The sequence below is a fragment of the Camelus dromedarius genome, chromosome 1, assembly GCF_036321535.1.
Source record: "Camelus dromedarius isolate mCamDro1 chromosome 1, mCamDro1.pat, whole genome shotgun sequence".
Classification (NCBI taxonomy): Eukaryota; Metazoa; Chordata; class Mammalia; order Artiodactyla; family Camelidae; genus Camelus; species Camelus dromedarius.
In genome coordinates, this window is record NC_087436.1 from 80,383,483 (window position 1) to 80,403,327 (window position 19,845).

At 41.3% G+C, this 19,845-nt stretch overlaps 2 protein-coding genes across 7 annotated transcripts in view; one reads left to right on the plus strand and one right to left on the minus strand.

The window, feature by feature from the left end:
* CDS1 (CDP-diacylglycerol synthase 1) overlaps nucleotides 1–3,426 on the plus strand; it is a 65,296-nt gene extending 61,870 nt beyond the window's left edge. Inside the window, exon 13 of the mRNA XM_031433224.2 lies at nucleotides 677–3,426. Within this exon, the coding sequence (XP_031289084.1) occupies nucleotides 677–806 (130 nt within the window). The 3' untranslated portion in view covers nucleotides 807–3,426. The remainder of the gene's footprint in view (nucleotides 1–676) is intronic.
* Nucleotides 3,427–16,015: 12,589 nt separating this feature from the next.
* Nucleotides 16,016–19,845, minus strand: part of WDFY3 (WD repeat and FYVE domain containing 3) — a 242,948-nt gene continuing 239,118 nt past the window's right edge. For all 6 annotated transcript variants that reach the window (XM_064485992.1, XM_064485989.1, XM_064486001.1 and 3 more), the window contains one exon: nucleotides 16,016–19,349. In XM_064485992.1, the coding sequence (XP_064342062.1) occupies nucleotides 19,226–19,349 (124 nt within the window). In that variant the 3' untranslated portion in view covers nucleotides 16,016–19,225. The remainder of the gene's footprint in view (nucleotides 19,350–19,845) is intronic.

Here is a 19,845-nt window from a genome sequence, read left to right on the forward strand (position 1 = left end):
GCTTCTGGGGCAGGCCCTCCACTTCCCCTTCCTCCTTTCCGCTAGAGCAGATCCACTTTTGTTTTGTTTCCTTGTTGGGGTTTACCTGTGACCTGCTTTGAACAAAGGCTGTTGTTCCCATTGGAGATCCTAGGTGGGGGCTTCAGTGCTGGTCTCAGGAACTTCGTGTCCTGCCTATTGAACATTTGTAGTTCCCAATGGTATTTTCCCAACAAAATAGTTTCAAAGAAATATAATTTTAAATTTTAGCTTCCATTGTCTAGTATTTTCATGTTCTCTTTTGGTCCGTCTCGTCCACCAGGAACTTTGCTCTTCTTCTTACAGAATGGATTTTGTTTCTTGTCTGATCTCAGGATTTGTTTACGATCCTCACCTCTTCTGAGAATTGTTGTGGAACTTAGATCTGCATTCAGTACTTTGCTTCATGTCGGTCCTGTTTTCTGTTTGTGGACTCTTCCCACATCCAGACTGTACGCCCCTCAATGCAGAGAGTTTTGGCTTGTTTTCTCCCTTTGACACTAAATTGGGCATTAAAATGAGCTCTGATGAACAGCTGTTTCAATTCCGTAAAGACTACTCTGCGTTTAAATGTGTGGTTTATTTTAAGTGACAAGTATATGCTTTCTTTAGCTCTCTTAAAATATCATGAACCTTGTCTTTTCTGCTCTGTTATCAGGGGTCCAAATCCTAGCAAACTGCTACAACAGTTGTTGGTGCTTCAACCAGAACAGCAGCTAAATATATATAAAACGCTGAAGACGCATCTCATTGAGAAAGGAATCCTGCAGCCCAGTTTGAAGGTATAACTGGCTCCAGAGAGGAAAGGACTGGCAATAAACAATTCTACAGAAAAGCACTGACAGATGAAATTTTGTAACTGTACAGAAAATGGTTGTAAAGTGCAATAGATTGGCATCTTACAGACATGAATGTTTCTTCTTTGAAATTACTGTGAATATTTAACACTTCCTTGATCTAAGTTATGAAATAAGTAGCAAATTGCCAGCAGAGTATCCTGTACTTTTTCTAAAGTCTATTTTCTGATGTTAACTTCCTTCCCCTTACTTGCTAGCTTTCATCACTTGAAAGACTTGTGTTTTAAAGAGTCGAACACTATGAGTAAAGTGAGGGTGTCTTAAGGTTGCACCTGGCATTTGGGCACCCTTTGCACAAATATTTACTTTTGTAGTTGGAGCTGCTCTTAATTTCAGCAGAATGTTTTAGGTAAGGCACAATAGGAAGTTAGTTTTCCTGCACTTCCTCCTCCTTCAGTCTGAAGTATTTTCTGAGGGGCTGAGCTGGATCCAAAAAAAAAAGATTGTCCACTTTTCAAAGATGTAAGTAATCATTTGTCAGGAAAAAACATTCCACTTTTAGGGAGGTTTGGAATTCAGGAGAGAGAGGCTGCAATTTCTCTTGTTTTTGGTTTGCTGGAAAGAGCAGACATCAAGACTCTACTTTGATAAAATTGTTTGGAAAAACACAAGCTTGTTAGAAACTTCTCAAGAGAAACAAAGGCGAATTCTGCGACAAGGAGCTTCACGGTGCTCCTTCTCCACCGATGGTCTCAGCAGAGGACAGTCGTCAGGAGACAGCATGGGACCGTGGCACGGGAGCAGCCTACCTCTTGGTCGAGATCTCTGTTTGTTTCCCTGTGAACGGGTTTCCGTAAGTTCTGTAGCCACAAGCATTGAAGACGTGTATGTAGGGTAGTGAGCAGGGGTGGGGGCCCGTCCCTGGATGGGGCTCTGCCTGCTGTGTCCCTCCCTCCCGGTCCCATGATGCCCACTGGACACTCACCTGGGAGGCAGCAAGATCTGCCTGGAGACTCTCACTCCCAGACTAACTCCAAGCTAGCAGCACATTTTTATCGCATTCCTCTTTCACATCATGTCACAGAATCAGAGGACATCGACTGATTAATTTTTCTTCCAACAATGAAAACCAAGCAGATGTGATTCTCACCAGGAACAAAAAGCACACGAATGCCATACCTTCCCTTTGGTGACCAGGACACTGTCACCAGATGAGAAGACACTTCCTCTCAGTGGATGTAAATAAGCTGCCGCCACCGAGTGCTCCCTGCAGCCGCGTTTATTGTGTTGCACAGGTGGCACTAGAACCTTCAAAAACGGCCTACTGCTCCTTGGCTAAATGTTCAGAGACAAGACAGAGATATATTTTAAAGAATGTTTTGCTAATGAAAAGAGTAAATATTTTTGTTTGAATCAGAAACAGATTTCAATTATTTTCTATTTCTGTTCTACTGCTCTACCTAAAATAAAAAAAAAGTTGCAGCTGTGCCTGAGTTCACAGGTGCAGTCTCTGAGTAGCCGCCTCAGCAGGTGCACTGCGTGAGTCTGGCAGGCACAGGGGCACTCAGTCCGCGTATCGCCGCTGGGTGTGTTCCGTCAGCGTGGTTTCACACTAGTCCCTGAAGCCTAGAATTGGCATTGGAGATGCTATTACAGGAGGGAGGGAGTGCTTTGAAGATCATGCTAACTACAAGTCAGTTTTCAACACCTCTTTTTTCCCCCTCTTTTTGCCTCATTAAAAGCTCCAAAGGTTGATCATAAAAGAATTTACTTACCAAAGTTTTAAAAAATGAATAATAGGAACTTACCTTGAAAACTTGGTGATTGGCACCTAAGAACTTCTTGGAAATACACAGTCCCTCTGCATTTTTCTTTACAGTGATTAGTAAGGCGCTGCAGAACAGAATTGAGAGCATTACTGAATACATGTACTATTATACAATTGATACTGTTATAAAGAAAATACAAAGCTAGAAATATTTGGGGTCACTGGAATAGCTATCCTCAAATATACTTTTAGAGTTGGGTGTACATTATTCTATATGTAAAAAAGTAAATTCTTAATCTTAACAGAGCTCTAAGGATTGACCTTTTTAGTATCCTTTTATAGCATGTATACTAAAATAGAATATATTTTAGCCAGAATACACTTTAGCAAAGATTGCCATAAAACTCGGACTTTGATCATTTTTATATTTGCACTGTGAAGAGAGTTTACACTCCAGTGTAGCAATGAGGTGGCAGAGGGATGAAGGACTTGGAACTTCCTTTACAGTCATGCAAAGTGTTCCCAGTTTGCTGTCAGGGGAGGCGCTCTAATGGTACCAACTGCTTAGTTCACGTTTCCTCAGTGCTTTTCCCCTTCGTGGTGCACATACATTTACTGTCTGAGAATAAAAAGACAACACCCACACTTTTTTCCCCCCACTCATAGTATCTTTTCATTTGTAATTTGGTGTGAACAGATAGTATCACCCTGTTCAGTGGAAAAGAAAAAGAAACAGTGTATATATACCACATATGCGTGGGAGATAGCTTATGATACGTGTCAATCAGTTCTCTGAATCTTTTACTGAAACTGCAATAGGAAAATAAACGGAAATAAATCACATTTTGACTTTGTTGTGCCATTTTCTCATTAGAGAAGAAACAGTCATTCATGCAACTAGTGTTTACAAAATGATGACAGATAAAGAAATAGTGTGTGCTGTGTGCATTCCATCACCTACAGTGGCATCTTTGGGGCTGGGAATAAATAAGTTCTGGTGATCACTGTGCATGTGTGTTTTGTCAAGAGGTGATGTCCTTTGAAGAGAAGGAATACTGAATTTCTGTGGTACTTTTCAGCTTATAATTACATATTTATTTTTGTGACTTTGATCCAGTCACCACTAGAGCTGTAAGCTGCATGGATGCTGAGTGGCATTTGTTTTGATTAGCTGTTGTGTTCCCAGTGTCTGGCTCAGTGCCAGCACTCCCTACGCCCTCAAGCTTCTCAACAAATAAATGGTTTGGAGTCTGAAGACCCAACTGGGCATATTCCCATTTGTGTCTCTTGGCTACCCGCCCCACCCACCACCAATACACATCACTTTTCATTTTGTGTTGCTCTAAGAGGGGCTTCATTATTCTTAGTTCCTAAGGTTGTTTTAAGGATTAAGTGAAAACTCACGAACGTGTCTTGATTTGTGTTCAGCGTAGAAGAGCTGATTAGTTATCCTTAGTCTCCTTCCTTCCTACCTGCTCCTCGCCTGTTACCCATCTCCAGTGGGAAGTGATAGTTTGGTAGGACTGAACAGGAAGGTGCCCACCTCTTCAGCTCCTGAAACTTATAAAATTCAAAACCCACTCTTTGAGGAGGGGCTTTATCTAGGAATCTACATGTAATGCCTACAAATAAAAAGCAGATCTAGAAAATTTAACCAAAATCAAAAGCCTGTCCTACCTTAATCTCGTCTTCCTTTTCCTGCGCAGAAGGGGAGAACGTTCTTGAATCATCAGATATCACGGAGTCACTTAATAAGGGTGGGTGGATGAATGAAATGTTGTCTGACGATGGCAAAGTGAGCTTCTAAAAGGAGATGAGAGAATACAGTCTGGTCCTCTAACATGTACAAAGGACATGGGTGGGGAAAGCAGCAGCCTTGTTGCCCAGAGAGAGAAAAATCACTGAGGACCAAGCCCGCCCGGAGGTGTCCTCTGAGGGAGAGAATGGAATCTCAGAGTGTCAAACTTACAGGACACCAGGGCATGGATCTGGAGTTTATGCTCTCACACCCTCCTTTTCCTCTCTGTAGCCACCTTGAGTATAATGGATCTCGATGGTTTTCTGTTCAAGAATGCGCAAGGCCAAACTTCAGACAGGACCTGGAAGAGTGATAAGTTTGGAGAACATTATTGAGTAACTGTTAAGTGTATTTTTGATAAGATTTAATAAATTTCAAAAACCTGTGAAGATAGGAACCAGAGGTTTCAGCTAGCACAGGTAAGACAGACACATTTGAATTGTCAGCAATTATATATTTTTTCCAATAGTTTTGAGAGTTTCTGAACCATAATCTCGTGCCACCATTATTACCCCCAGTTAGAGAACATTTCCCTCACTCCAAAAGTTCCCTGGTACCCATGTGCAGTTAATCCCCACTCCAACCCCCAGCCTTAGGCAGCCACTGACCTGCTGTCGCTGTAAATTTGCCTTTTCTGGACATCTCCTATGAATGGAATCGTGCAATGCATAGTGTTTTGTGTCTGGTATAATATGTTTGCTTGTATCAGCTTTGTTCCTTTTTATGAAGAACACACTTTGCTGACCCATTTACCAGTTGATTGGCATCGGAGTTATTTCCAATTTATGATTCTTAAGAAAAATGTTGCTGTGAGTATTTGTGGACATGTGTTTGTGTGGCATGTCTCCATCTCTCTCAGATTTCTAGGGTGGAATTGCTGGGTCGTATGGTAAGTTTATGTTTAACTTTTAAAGGAATGGCTAAACTGTCCAAAGTGGCTGTACATCCTTATCTTCCTACCCGCAGTGTATGAGGGTTCCCTACATCCTCACCAAAACCCAGTACTATCTTTTTAAAGAGAACCATTCTAGCTGGTGTGTGTCGGTATTTCAAGGTGGTTTTAGTTTGCATTTCCCTAGTGGCTAATGGCACTGAGCATCTTTACATGTGCTTATTTGCCATTTGTATATCTTCTTTGATGAAATGTCTATTCATTTATTTCCCCATTTTTACATGTGATGTTTCTTCTTATTCAGCTGTAAGAGATTGTTACAGATCCTAGATACAAATCCCTTATCAGATATGTGACTTACAAATATTTTCTCCAAGGCTGTTCCTTTTTCCCTTCATTCTTAAGACAATTTTTTAGAGCACTTTAAGGTTCATAGGAAAATTGAGGGGATGGTACAGAGATTCCCAATATACCCTCTGCTCTGCCCCCAAACACAGCCTCCTTGGCTGTCAATATCCCCAGTGAGAGTGGTATGTTTGTTACAACTGAAGAACTTACATTGACAACATGTCGTAATCACCCAAGGTATATAGTTTACATTATGGCTCATTCTTGGTGATGTATTCTTTGGATTTGGACAAATGTATGACATGTATCCTTCATTACGGTGTCATATAGAGTATTTTCACTGCCCTAAAAGTCCCCTGTGCTTCCCCTATTCATTCTTCCCTGACACCCCCAAACTCTGATCATTTTACTGTCTCCATAGTTTTGCCTTTTCCAGAATGTCATATAGTTAGAGTCATATGATAGGCAGCATTTCCACATTGGCTTCTTTCACTTAGTGATATGCATTTAAGATTCTTCCATGTCTTTTCATGGCTTCATAGCTCATTTCTTCTTAATGCCGAATGATATTCCATTGGCTGTACCATAGTTATTTACCCATTCACCTACTGAAGGAATCTTGCTTGCTTTCAAGTTTTGGCAAATATGAATAAAGCTGCTGTAAACATCAGTGTGAAGTTTTTTTTTTTTTTCCCCAGATGGACCTAATTTTTCAACTCCGTTGGGTAAATAGCGAGAATTGTGGTTGCTGGATCACATGGTAAAAGAAGCCACCAACCTGCCTTCCAAAGTTGCTGTTTCATTCTGTAGTCTTACTAGTAGTGAATGAGGCTTCCTGTTGTTCCATATTCTTGCCAGCACTTGGGTTTTGTTGATGTTCTGGATTTTGGTCATTTTATAAGTATGTAACGTTTCACCTTGAATTTCCCTGATGGCAAGATGTGGAGCACCTCTTCATATGCTTCTTTGTTATCTGTGTATCTTCTTTGGTGAGGTGTCTGTCAATGTCTTTGGCCCATTTTAAAATCAGGTTGTTCATTTTCATACTGTTGAGTTTAAAGAGTTCTTTGTGTATTTTGGATAACAGTCCTTTATCACGTCTCTTTTGCAAATATTTTCTACCAGTCTGTGGCTTGTCTTATTCTCTTGACATTATCTTTTGCAGGACAAAAGTTTTTAATTTTAATGAAGTTCATCTTACCAGTTCTTGCTTTCATGGATTGTGCTTTTTGATGTTGTAACCATGATGTAGCTACTATGATACAGTAACTATAATATAACGACTTGGCTATTGTAAATCACTGCCATACCCAAGGTCATTTAGTTTTCCTATGTTAAATTCTACTTTTATACTTTGCATTTTACATTTAGCTGATTTTAGTGGTAAAGCTTTGAGTTTCTCACCATTGAGTTTGGTGTTAGCTGTAAGTTCTTTGTACAGTCTTTAACAAGTTGAAGTAGTTTCCCTCTATTCCTAGTTTATATCGAGTTTTTATCATGAATGGGTGTTGGATTTTGTCAAATGCTTTTTTTTCTTTGCATTTGATATGATCATGTGATTTTTCTTTTTTAGTCCAATTGATGTGATGGATTACATTAACTGATTTTCAAATGTTGAACCAGCCTTGAACACTTGGGATAAATCCCAACTGTTATGGTGTATAATCCTTTTCATATATAAATTTGATTTGCTAACATGTTGTTCAGGATTTGGCCCCTATGTTCATAAGATATTGGTCTGTAGTTTTTTCATAATGTCTTTGTCTGGTGTTGGTATTAGGGTAATGCTGGCCTCATAAAATGAGTTAGGAAGTATCACCTTTGCATCTATCCTCTGAAAGAGATTGTAGAGAATTGGTACAATTTCTTCCTGTTTGGGAGAATTCAGTAGTGAACCATCTGGGCCTGGTGTCTTCTTTTTTGGAAGGTTATTAATTATTGATTCAATTTCTTTGATGTAGGCCTTTTCAGACAATTTATTTCTTCTTGTGTGAGATTTGGCAAATACGACTTTGAAGGAATTGTCCATTTCATCTAGGTTATCACATTTGTGGGCATAGAATTGTTCAAGGTGTTCCTTTATTATTCTTTTCATTTGCATAATATCTGCAGTGATGGCCTCTATTTCTTCTTTGATATCAGTAATCTGTGCCCTCTCTCTCACTTTCTCCCTTTCCCTCTTTCTTCTTCTTTTTTAGGGTAGCTTGGCTGTTGACATTTTCAAAGGGCCAGCTTTTGGTTTTACTGATTTTTTTTTTTTTTGGTATTTATTTCTTGTTTTCAATTTCACTGATATCTGCTCCAATTCTTATTATTTCTTTTCTTCTGCTTACTTTAGATTTAATTTGCTCTTCTTTTTTCTGGTTTCCTGAAGTGAAAACTTGGGTTATTGATTTTTGATCTTTGTTCTCTTCTAATATATGCATTCAGCAGTATAAATCTCCCTCTAAGTGGTACTTTCACTTACAAATTTTGATATGTTTCATTTACATTTAGCTCAAGACATGCTAAAATTTCTCTTGAGATTTCTTCTTTGGCTGATGTGTTATTTAGAAGTGTGGTGTTTAACTTCCACATGTTTGGGGATTTTCCTGTTACTGATTTCTAGTTTAATTCCCTTAATGTGGTCTGAGAGCATTCATATGATTTATATTCTTTTAAATTTATTAAGATGTGTTCTATGGCCCAGAATGTGGTCTACGTTGAATTCCAAGGGAGCTTGAGAAGAATTTGTCTTTTGCTGTTGTTAGGTGTCTACAGATGTCAATTTTATCCAGTTGACTCGTGGTGCTGTTGAGTTCAGCTACATCTTACTGAATTTCTGCCTGCTGCATCTGTCCATTTCTGGTAGTGGGGTGTTGAGGTCTCGAACTATGATAGTGTATCATCTTCTTCTCCTTAAAGTTCTATCAGTTGTGACTCACATAGTTTGACTCTCTGTTGTTAGGTGCATCACTTGATCATTTATTTTCTTAAATTTTCTTTTGAAGTTTGACACCTTTTAATTTTGATGTTCAGGTGATGAGTTTTGTCTCTTGAGGGCCCTGCGGGCAGGCTCAGAGTCGGCCAGGAGTGTGTGGTTCACCCAGACATTCTCCAGGTCTCCACTGTGCATGTGCATGGCCTCACTCAGGAATATGCTTGGTCCAGCCACACAATGCCAGGCTCATGGGGCCATTTGCCTGCCCCACTCACCCTCTGCTGCAATTGTCACTTTCACTGACAACTTCACTGGGTACAAGCATCATTCACTGTTTCAAATTAAGTAATGGCTTTGACGGCTGGGGTCCTCACGGTTCTGTCCCGCCCTGCCAGATCTCCATGTCAGCTAAGCTGACCGAGGAACAGGAGCAGCCCAGGGAAAGAACTCCTGATGCCCACTGGACAGCACTTTCCCCAAGATAAGTGGTTTTCATATTGCTGCATTTTTTTTCTTTGCTCTCTAGAGCGCTGAAATAATTTTGTCCAGCTTTATAGATCCTTTTTGGGGAGAGGCTATGTCAACCTCTTTCCTTAGATACAGCTGAGGATCTCACCCAGTCAATTTGATTTTAGAGTAGAAAAAGAAGGGATAGATCTTAATCCAAATATGACACTCCCAGCTGCAGAGCAGTGGCCATATATACATACTTATATTAAAATAAAAATAAAACGAAGGCCAGAAGAACTTAACAGAAGGTCTAAGTGAGACCCTTCAAACATACCTTCAATAGAATTTCCAGGTCCCCTGGGGGGAACACTGCAGAAGGTGCTGTGATTGTGGTCTATACAGGCAGGGTTCCTCGCCTGGGCTGGAGCCAGGGAGGGAGGAGAGGTGGCGGGAAAACTTCAGCAGGACCAGAGAGCCGGGCGCTTCCCCAGGTGCAGTGCAGGCTGTCACCCTCACCTACTTTCTTACCAGATCCCTTCTTGAAAGAATATTGGGAAGTGGCCCGTCTCTAAATCAAAAAGACATTTTAATGAGGATCTGTAGGTGACACAGAGGAGGAGTGCAGTATGGTTGGTTTTGTTCCCTGAGAATAAAAATCAACGGCTGGAGGGAATGTAAAATGTTACAACTGTTTTGGGAAATAGTTGGGCAGTTCCTCAATATGTCAAACAAAGAGTTACATATGGCCCAGCCATTCTACTCTTAGGTATATACTGGAGAGAAATGAAAATGCCCATTTACACAAACAACTGTATGTGGATTTTTTTTTTTTACAATAGTAAAAAAATGGGAACAAATAATGTCCATCAAGTGGTGAATGGATAAATGAAATCTGCTATATCCACATACTGAACTAAAATATTGGCAACAAAAAGGAAGAAAGTTCTGATACATGCTAAAGTATGAATGACTCTCTAACATATCTGTTCCCCAAAATAAGACAGTGCCTAAAGGCCACATATCACACGGTTCCATTACACAACATGTCCAGAATAGGCATGTATAGACACACAGTAGATTAGTGGTCACCAGAGGCTGGGGACAGGGAGAAGAATGGGGGTGACTGCTAATGGTGTGAGGTTTCTTTTGGGGTGATGAAAACATTCTAAAATTAGACTATGTGACAGCTGCACAACTCTGTGAACATGCTAACATTGATACATACTTGAATTTTATAGTATGGTAATTACAGCTCAATAAGATTGTTTAAATATCTGACTATGGAATCTTTAATAACAGGATCGACAGGGGAGGGTGTCCTGAGCCTGGAGAGGGGCAGGGAAGGGCTGCCAGTTGACTCCACAACCGGGGACCCCGCAATGGTTCAGCCACCCATCCTCAAATTGTCCAATGGGCAGGACGGAGGGATGGAGTATTTAAGACTCTCAGCTAGACTGGACTGGGAGAAGGTGGGCAGGCTCTCTTCTCTGGCATGGCTGCAAAGGCCCTATGGCTCCTGCCCTGGGCTTGTAGCTGGGTGGGTCCCCCTGTGGGAAGAGGTGACTTGCTCAAGTGTACCCTCAAGGACTAAGCGACTTTGAATGTTTAAGATCAAACCCCAGTGACAGTTTGATACGAAGTGTTCAGGTATGTGGTTTGTGAAAGCTCAAATTCAACACAAGATGATTTAAGCTTCCACATAAAGCAGATTGCATTAAAGTTGAAGACCCATATATAACACACGAAGTGAAATAAACCAGTCACCAAAGGACAAACGCCATGTGATTCCACTTACGTGCGGGGTCTCAGTCCATCTCACAGAAGCAGAGAACAGGGTGGTGGTGGCCAGGGTCCCCGTGGAGGGGCCTGAGGGGAGACGCTGTTCACCGGGCATAAAGCTGCGGCTAGGTGGCGTGAGCAGCTTGGAGATCTGCTGTGCAGCACTGTGCCTACAGGTAACAACACTGTGCACTCAAAAATCTAAGTGGGCAAATCGCATGTTAAATGTTCTTACTACAGTTAAAAAGAGAAGTTGAAGTGGGGTAAGTCAAGGACCGCCTCTAATTCCTTCACTCAACAAATTCATCAAGCAGCTGCTCTGCCAGGCGCAGTTGTGACCAAAACGGATGCCAATCTCAGTCTCCATCTCAGTGGCTTTCACCCTGCAAGGGAGACATCACAAATGATAGCAGAGCAGACAGTGGGAGATGGTGGAGCGGAGGACAAGGCAGAGAAGGGTGACTGTGGAAGTCGGGGGCAGACGACATGCCACTGTAAATCCTGCAGGGTGGTCAGGGCAGGCCTCTCTTGGAAGGTGACGTTTGAGACATGACTGAAGCAGGTGAGGGAGGAGGCAGAGGTTACAGTTGGGGTGAAGGCCCTGCCCTGGGGCGGGGAGCAGAGCAGAGTGAATGAGGCCAATCACTGCAGCTGAGTTGAGACTGGACCATGGCAGGTGAAGGCAGAAGTACAAAATCCTGCAGCCAGTCCCCAACCTATGGGTGGACCAGTGCTCAGGAGGGTCCACTCACACTGGATGTCAGCAGATACAAAGTCTGGACAGAAGTATCCACACTTAGGAGGAGGAAGATGCAAACCAACGCTGTGAAACCTTTAATAAACACAGAAAGGCAGCCAAGAAGGCAGGGAAGTATTCACGCAAGACCAAGAACCCAGTCCCGGGGGAAAACAACCCTAAAAGAAGAGAATTTTCTAGGAAGGCCTTGTAATATATAAATCTGGTGAAAAATATCAATTCAATACAGAATCAAAGATGAGATGATGAAACAATAGAATATGAAAATGAAGACTGCAGAGCTAACAAAACCAATGGTGACAAGAGTGTCTTTCTCACTGAGCTACAAACAGTAAGAAATGAGATAGACTTGCTGAAAATTCAATGACAGATTCCATACCTACACGAAGGCAAGCCTCTCATATAAAGTTCTTGAAAAGGGTAGTTATGACATTTTTATATTATCCTCAAGGCCCAGTGGAGTATGTATCAGCATGGACATAGGAATTGCTACCTCAGAAGGAAAAATAAACCTACGTGGGTGGATCCACACCTGAACCACAAGCATACTTGGTAACACTGCCCAAGTAGATCTTGCTTCTTCCTCTTGGCAGAATCAGCCTACAGGGTTGGACTGTGATGACCCTTAAGTTTACAGCCAAAGGTTCTTTAGGTTGACCTTTGTTCCACAGTTTCTTTCTTTCTAATCAGGTTGCAAGGGGGTGGCTTGCTTTTATGAACCAAAATAGTGTTTTTCAGGGATAGCTTTTGTTTGAAATGTACAGTAGTGCTTGAGGACAAGATCATGAAGGAATTATTTTTCTTTAAATAACTGTCCTCTGCCTGGAATACAGCTTGCAAATTTCCTTTGTCTTTGTTGAACAGGAAGTGTGACATTTGAAAGCCAAGGTTGAGTTCCAACCCTTTATCTTCTTGATAAAGCAGGGCATGATGGGAGGGAAGTGATACCCTAAGTACATTTTCATTGTAGTCATTCCCCTGCCAAACCCAACACCTCCCTCTACCAAAAAAAAAAAAAAAAAAGGAAAATGGAAAATGGGACCTGAGAGCTGTTTGTAATAATCACTGGCCTGGGAGCTGGGAAGAGAAGAGGCAGAACTGCCAGCAGCAGGGCTTGGGGACGCCCAGCATCCCTCCGCATTCCTTTGCTCTTGTGTAAAGTGAGGGTCTGGGAGGCATGCTTTCCCAGGGCTCTTCCCACACCGACGCCCTGCCTGCTGTGTGTCTGAGTGAAGATGCACTCCTCCCATCAGGGCTTTAAATATCTAGGCTTTAGAAAACGTTTTAGCGCCCCATTCCTTTCGTTTTCCTGTTTCCACATTAATGCTTCAATATATTGAGAACATACTGGTCAAGCACCACATGTCCTGTGTATGTTTCCTGATTTAACCCCTATGACTGTTCTCCAGGGGCAGGTATCATAAATCACAAGATTTACTTACGAGGAAGCTCAGATGTGGAGAAGTGGCCTCACATCACACAGTAACTGGCTGAATGACAACTTCAACCCCAGACTGACTCTCAGTTGCCAGGCTCCTGACCAGTACATCATATTAGGTAGAAATGTACCTAATATGAAAGGATTACAGGTTTTTTTTTTTTTTTTTACAATATCAAAATTTTGGAGTCTTGATCTAGAAGAACGTGACTTAACAAAGACCTTATTGGAAACCCCAATGCTTCAGAGATGCAGGTGGCCCCAGCAGGGAGCCCAGTGTGGCCAGGACTGGTCTTGCACTTGGGAAGTTTCAACAGGAGCCCCGCTGAAAACCCCAGGGCTGCGATTAAGAATACTGCTCCCCAAGGAGAGTGCGGACCTGCTACTTTACAGTTTAGGTAGCATCTCATGTATCTTCCCCTTGGACCAGAGCTTCTCAAAGTCTGACTCCCAGAGCCCCAGGAGTCCTGAAGACCCTTTCATGGGGTCTGCAAGGTGAAGCCCATTTTCATAAAAATACTGAAACGTGATTTGCCTTTTCCCACTACCTTGATACTTGTACAGAACCGAGGTGCAAAAGCAGCGGTAGGACTGCTGGAACCTGAGCACGGAATCAGGCAGTGCCACCACACTGCTACTAGTCAGGATATGTTCTTTGTCACCAAGCACTTGCAGTAAGAAGGCAAATGTCTGCTTCACTTAAGAATGTCCTTGGAGAAGCAGTAAAGTTACTACTTTCATGAAGCCTTGAACCTTAGGTTGTGTGACACAAAATGAGAGGCACCTGTAAGGTACCTGCATCCTGAAGTGCAGTTTGTCTCGAAGAAAAGCACGTGTGCAACTGAGTGTGGCCGGCCTGCTGCTCCTTTCACCGCACACCCACCGTGCGCCGTCTCTCCCCGAAAGGACGGCTGACAACTACGGTGCTTTGGCAGAAATGGTCTTGAAGTTAACAGGGTGAGCCTATTGCCTCAAAAACAAAAACAAAAACGAAAACAAAAACAAAAACAAAAACCCAGCAAACAGTACTTACTGCCATTGATAAAATTTTAGAGTTTAAGCAAAAATCCTAATTTTGGAAAACTTGTGATATCCACCGCTGTGAGTTTGACTTAGAATTTCCTGAGACTGCTGGGAATATTTTTTATTACGTATGATGTGACTTTTTGATATATTACAGAATGAAATATATCAACACTTGGAAGACATACACACACCATGGTAGCAGTGATGTAGTTCCCAATGGCCAGCGGGTGCTGTAAAGTTATGCATGGGTAAAAGACAGATTCAAAGTGCAGATAAACTAATGGATTTTAAGGGAATAGAGTATAAAATGTTCATTAATGTAGTTTCAAATGCCATATAGTAATCAATCTTTAAGAAACTTAAAACTACCAAGAAACAATGACCCGAACGGGCTATTAAAATACTCCCCCACTTTCCAACCACATACCTGTGTGAGGCAGGATTTTCCTCATATGTGTCAGCCAAAACAAAGTCTCACCAAAGACTGAATGTAGAAGCAGATATGAGAATCCACCTGTGTTCAATTAAGGCAGACATTAAAGAGATTTGCAGAATCATAAAACCATGCCACTCTTTTCACTAATTTTTTTTTAAGGGGGCAGTTTGGAAAAGTTTATTTTTTTTATAGAAATACGTAACTGATGTTAATACATAATAGTTTCATCATTGCTATTTCTAAATAAATATACATCTTTTAAAAATCTGTTTTGCTAATACAAGGACTACTAATAGATGCAACCCATATAAACAATAGCAGTTAAGGTCCTTGATAGTGTTTAAGGATCAAAAGGTCTTAAGACCAACAAGGTGAAGCAGCGTTATCTTAGACTCCTCCCATCCTCACAGTCAGTACTCACACGGGGGACCTGGTGCACTGACAGGGCCTTCAGAAGTTCACAAGCTGAGGAGAGCTGCCCTCTTCTCTGCATTTCGGTGCCATGGCTCTCCCAACACCATGCTATCTCTAAGCATGGGAGCTTGGTGTGGTGCCATTTCTAGCAGAAGTCAAAAGGAACAACAAATAAAAAGGAGCTTTGCAGGGGGTGGGGGAAAATACTGGTAAAGCAAAAAAAAAAAAAAAAAAAAAAAAAAAAAAAACAGGACTAAGCTAGTGCTAAACCAGTTCCACTGGACTGCTTCTTCTGTGATGCTCCAAAAGGGCCAAAATGAGTGAAGAGGAAATTTTATTGAAGATGTTTTTTGCATGTTTGTCCTTGAAACCCTGACAGAATTTTTGCAGGCTCATCCTTGACAGCAACTCTTCCAAGGTCATTAGCATTTTGAGTAGTACTGCATCAAAACAATGGGAACTGCCCTAGGTTTTCTCTTACCACTGACTTATTTTTGGAGAAGTATCTGTTGTCCTAGCAGTTCTTGGCATTCCTGTATTTTCTGCCACAAAACTGGAGTTGCATTGGCATAGGATCTGTAATAAGCACAATAATCTTTAAATTTGACACTCTGCTGTTCACACTTAAAATGAACTGGCAACTCTGTGAGTATCTTTAGAAAGAAGGAAAGTCACTAAAGCAGCCTAAATAAACTTAAAATGTGTTTTCTATACTCTCTTTTACTGGGAAGTCAGTTTTACAACCAAGTAAGCTAGTAACTATAAAAGTATATGTGAGTTGCTACCATTCTCAGATCAGGACTGCAAAGACAAGACTGGCCAATGACAGTGGGTGCTGTGCTTCCAGAAGGGGCTGCCCCTGGAATCCAGCACAACTGGGAAGCTCAGGATGCAGAAAGCCTGGTTTTCAAAGATGGATCAAACTAGAAATTGAACCAGACCCTAATAGCCAACATCTCTGAAAGCAGAGATTTTAAGCAGGTATTTTTGAAGGATATATTCACAACTTAAAAAGAACTACACAAAGTTCCATTAGACCTCATTTTTGTTTTTCTATCCCTGAAGAATTGGCTTAGAAACAACTTTCTTTTCCTTTTTTGGGGGGATGTTGGGGGATGGTGGTAAATAGTAGGTATTTATTTGAAATAAAAAAAAAAGTATCTGGACTATTGCATTTAATCATGTATTGTAATTGTGTTACTCTACCTTTTTGCATCAGAGACAGATATACAATGAACATTCAGTTATCACAGATTGCACACTAGATAGTAATTCTCCAGGCCTTTTACATAACCACCAAAGAACAGATAATCGGATTCTGCAATATAGTACAAAAGTCCACAATCAATCCAGTCTTAGCCAGTATCTTCAATTTACTTCTGTTGCTGTACAAATAATTGGCCATTACTAGGGCTTACAAGTTAATAACAGGACAAAAAAAATATACATTGCACTGACACAAAAAGTCAGCTGTGTTAATTGTCATGCAACAAGTAACCAAACTTGCTGAAATTAAAAATACTCTCTAAAAACAGTTTTAACGGCATAAATATTTTATACACAGTTCATTTACCAAAACAAAATGTATTTAAATGATACAAAGCAAAAATAAGTTTCTACCAACTTTATACATAAGAAAGTGCAAAATAACTTATCTAGAGTGTTTTGCTATTATCCAGATGGATGGCTGCTAGGGGCAGCGATTCTCCTCCTCAAAAGCATGACGTGACAGGTGCATACCAGACACGAATGTTAGAACACATGAATGAATAAATGGACAAATGGATGGAAGGAAGGACAAACGAACTGCAAAGATCAGGCAGAAGCCCTGTGAGGTACTCTCAGAGAAAGAACACGGACCACACAAAGGTGGATGTACATGCTGAGAATATATGTTGGTAAACAAGTTTACATGGAACACAGAAAGACAGCCGGAGAAACAATCAGTTTATGTATGTGAGTGTACTTGTATGTGTGAGTGATTTGTGATTTCTGCATTAGAAGCAAAAAGAAAATAAACCCCACTGAACAAAACAGTTGCCCACAGCACCAGCTGCCAGAGGAAATGCTATCACGAGGGTTTTGGTTTCCACCTTCTAGTTATGGAAGTTGTGTTGGAAAGTTTAAAAGTGTTCATCTCATATAACTTCATATTACACAGAGGAATAACCTTTAAGTAACTACATACAGACATTCATATATTCAAGTCTTTAAAGAACACCTCTGCCGTTGGGTTTGGGGTAGACATGGGTCATGGACACAAGGAGGACACGTCTTTTAAAAAGTGTAGAATAACACTGCTACCGCTCACCTACACGGCCGGACAGGGGCAGAGCCTGCGGCGACGCCAGGGCACGACTCCTGCAACTGCTGAACATCCAGCATCATTTACGAGAATTGAAGTAAGGAGGTGGGGGGCGGGGAGGGGTAAGACACAAAGGAAAACAGAACACAACTTCTCTTCAAGTTAAAGTATTAATGCCAATAATCCTTTTATTAACAAGTATATTTGAACTTTTAGAAATGGAAGTGTTGTAATCAATTTTGATATGTAATCATAAATAGACTGTAGGCTCAAACCTAGGTAAATAAAGGTTTAAATTTAGTAAGCGTAAGGCACTAAAGCAGCCTTTATATTTTCTCTTGGAGACCTAGTTATCAGGAAGAACAAATTTGTTCTTAAGCTGGTTTCAGCCCATTAGGTACAAGATTACTGTTGTACCAATGCCTGTTTTGAATGCATGTGCATATAGTGCATTTTAGTGCATAAGTGTGCCTGTCACCAGGGCCTAAAGATGAAACGTCGGGAAAGCCAAAGCCGCTGTCCTTCGTATGAAACCCCATGAGGTGTGAAGGCCTGTGACCGTCCTTCCTTTCTTGGGCCATGACTGCGTCTACATTTTTCAGATCACAGGGCTTTTTAGAATTGTTCATAATACTATCACTAAATATCTGAAAATTTTAAAATCTAGATTAATTGTTTCATTTGTTTTTTATATATATGTGTATATATATATATATATGTACATAACACACATTTAAAAAAATCCCACCACCAAAGCCTTTTTCTGTAAACTAATCTCTTAGCCCCTACCAGCTTTAGTCTCCCTGGATTTGTGTGTTCTGTATCCAACTAGTAGAACAAATTAAATAACTAAATATTAAAATACTGTAACTATATTCATAGCAAAAAAACAAAAAAATAGACGTTGATACAGTATAAATCTCACTGTTTTCAGGTAGATGGCATTAAATGGTAAAGGTTAATTATAAGCAGTTCTGACATGATCCAGTTTTACAACAAGGTTTATATGTTAATTCTGTACAGTACACTTTTTTCTTTTTTTTTTAACCCTTTTTTGAAAATAAGCTATAGCAGAACATGAGTGTCACCAGACACGTACTTCTGTTCTACGCAAGAGCAGCTACTTTGGGCTACATGCAAATACACGTCCACTAGTTGAAGCAGGGCTGTCCTGCACTGCGTTGGGACCCCCGCCACGCAGTGCTAAGAAGGTATGTGACGACCAAAGAGCAGTCCAAAGAGACGTTTACGTGGGGTCTTACAACACGAGAACAACACTGAGGTGGTACACAGCCACGTGTGAGACACCCACATATGTCCAGGGTATCTCGCACCCAGACTCCTATTCTCCCACACTGTTTCCTCAAGAAGGTCCCCATTACATTGTTTTGGTTATTAGCCTAAGTTAAGTGGAGATACTGTGGGCAACTTGAAAGAAAGGACATCGGGCACATGGGCTGGGATAGAAAGGGGGTGGGAAAAAAAAGACCACAGATAATGTCTTTGAGGATTTAAAAAAACATATTTATAATTAATTGGTGAGCGATGTCAGACAAACCGTAAGTAGTTCATTGAGTCAGTGGTTTAGTTTGAAGTCTCATGTTACAGGCAGTTAAGTCCTTATTTAGAAAAAAGGCCTTTGTACCTATTTACAATATACACAGTTACTTGCAAAGAAGTCAGATTTACAACCATTTTCTAAAAGCCTTTTTTTTTTTGTAGTCGTTGGTTTTTCCAAATAAGGATGAGTAGCTCTACAAAAATGAGACGCAAGAAAAAGACAGTTAGTGAGGATTTCTCTTGGAGACAGCTATTGTCAAGGGAGAATCGGATACGGACACTGCTGCTCGTAGGAACCACCTCGTACTCTTCCTGTGCTGTTCACCTGAAGTGCCTGCCCCGACTGCTCTCCACACCCGTTTGTTCAGTGATCCCTCTGAGTTCCATACTTCAAACAGGTGGTATGGAGATGTGTCAACGGAGACTGTCCGCGCCTTCCGAGCTGCGAGCTGTGACGGGGGGCGGGGGGCATCGGGGAGGGGTCTACAGACCATGGTCTCCAATCAGCTTGTGGAATCTTCAACAAATTCGAGGGCCATCTTCTGAACCCCTCTCATGCTGTAAGTTGTAATAACAGTTCTGACAAACACGTACCGGGGATGAAATTTTCAAGCGTTTGATTTCTGACTGAAATCGGCTGCACCTAAAGGAAAAGCAAAATCAAGCAGTTACGGGACTTCTCCATCTTTGATCACTGGGCTCAGAAACGCTGGTCTGAAAACTAAATGGGAAGCTTGTGGTAAGGATAGTGCCAAGGAGCATCCGGGGCCAGAGGGATGCCAAGGGCACACGGTTTGCCTCACGCGGTCTGACCAAGGACTCAAATGAACGCTGTCTCAGTCTACGGAGAAAGGCAGTACTAAACCTAGGCAAGCCATTTATTTGACTGTAGAGAATTTGGAAAAAAAAAAAATTTTCCTTCAGGATGAAGCCAAGGGGTCCAAACAGGTATAAGGCCTGTGCAGGACGGGTCCTCACGGCCTGTACACTTGGGAGGTGTCTTTACTTAGAGCCTGACTTTTTTCTTTTGGCAAAAGAGGACTTACTACCCATTTTAAAAGGCACTTTGGTCACCATCAAGTTCCTTTGGGCTTTTAAACACTTGGATTCACTCCTCAGTCATTTCTTAAACAGGTAGT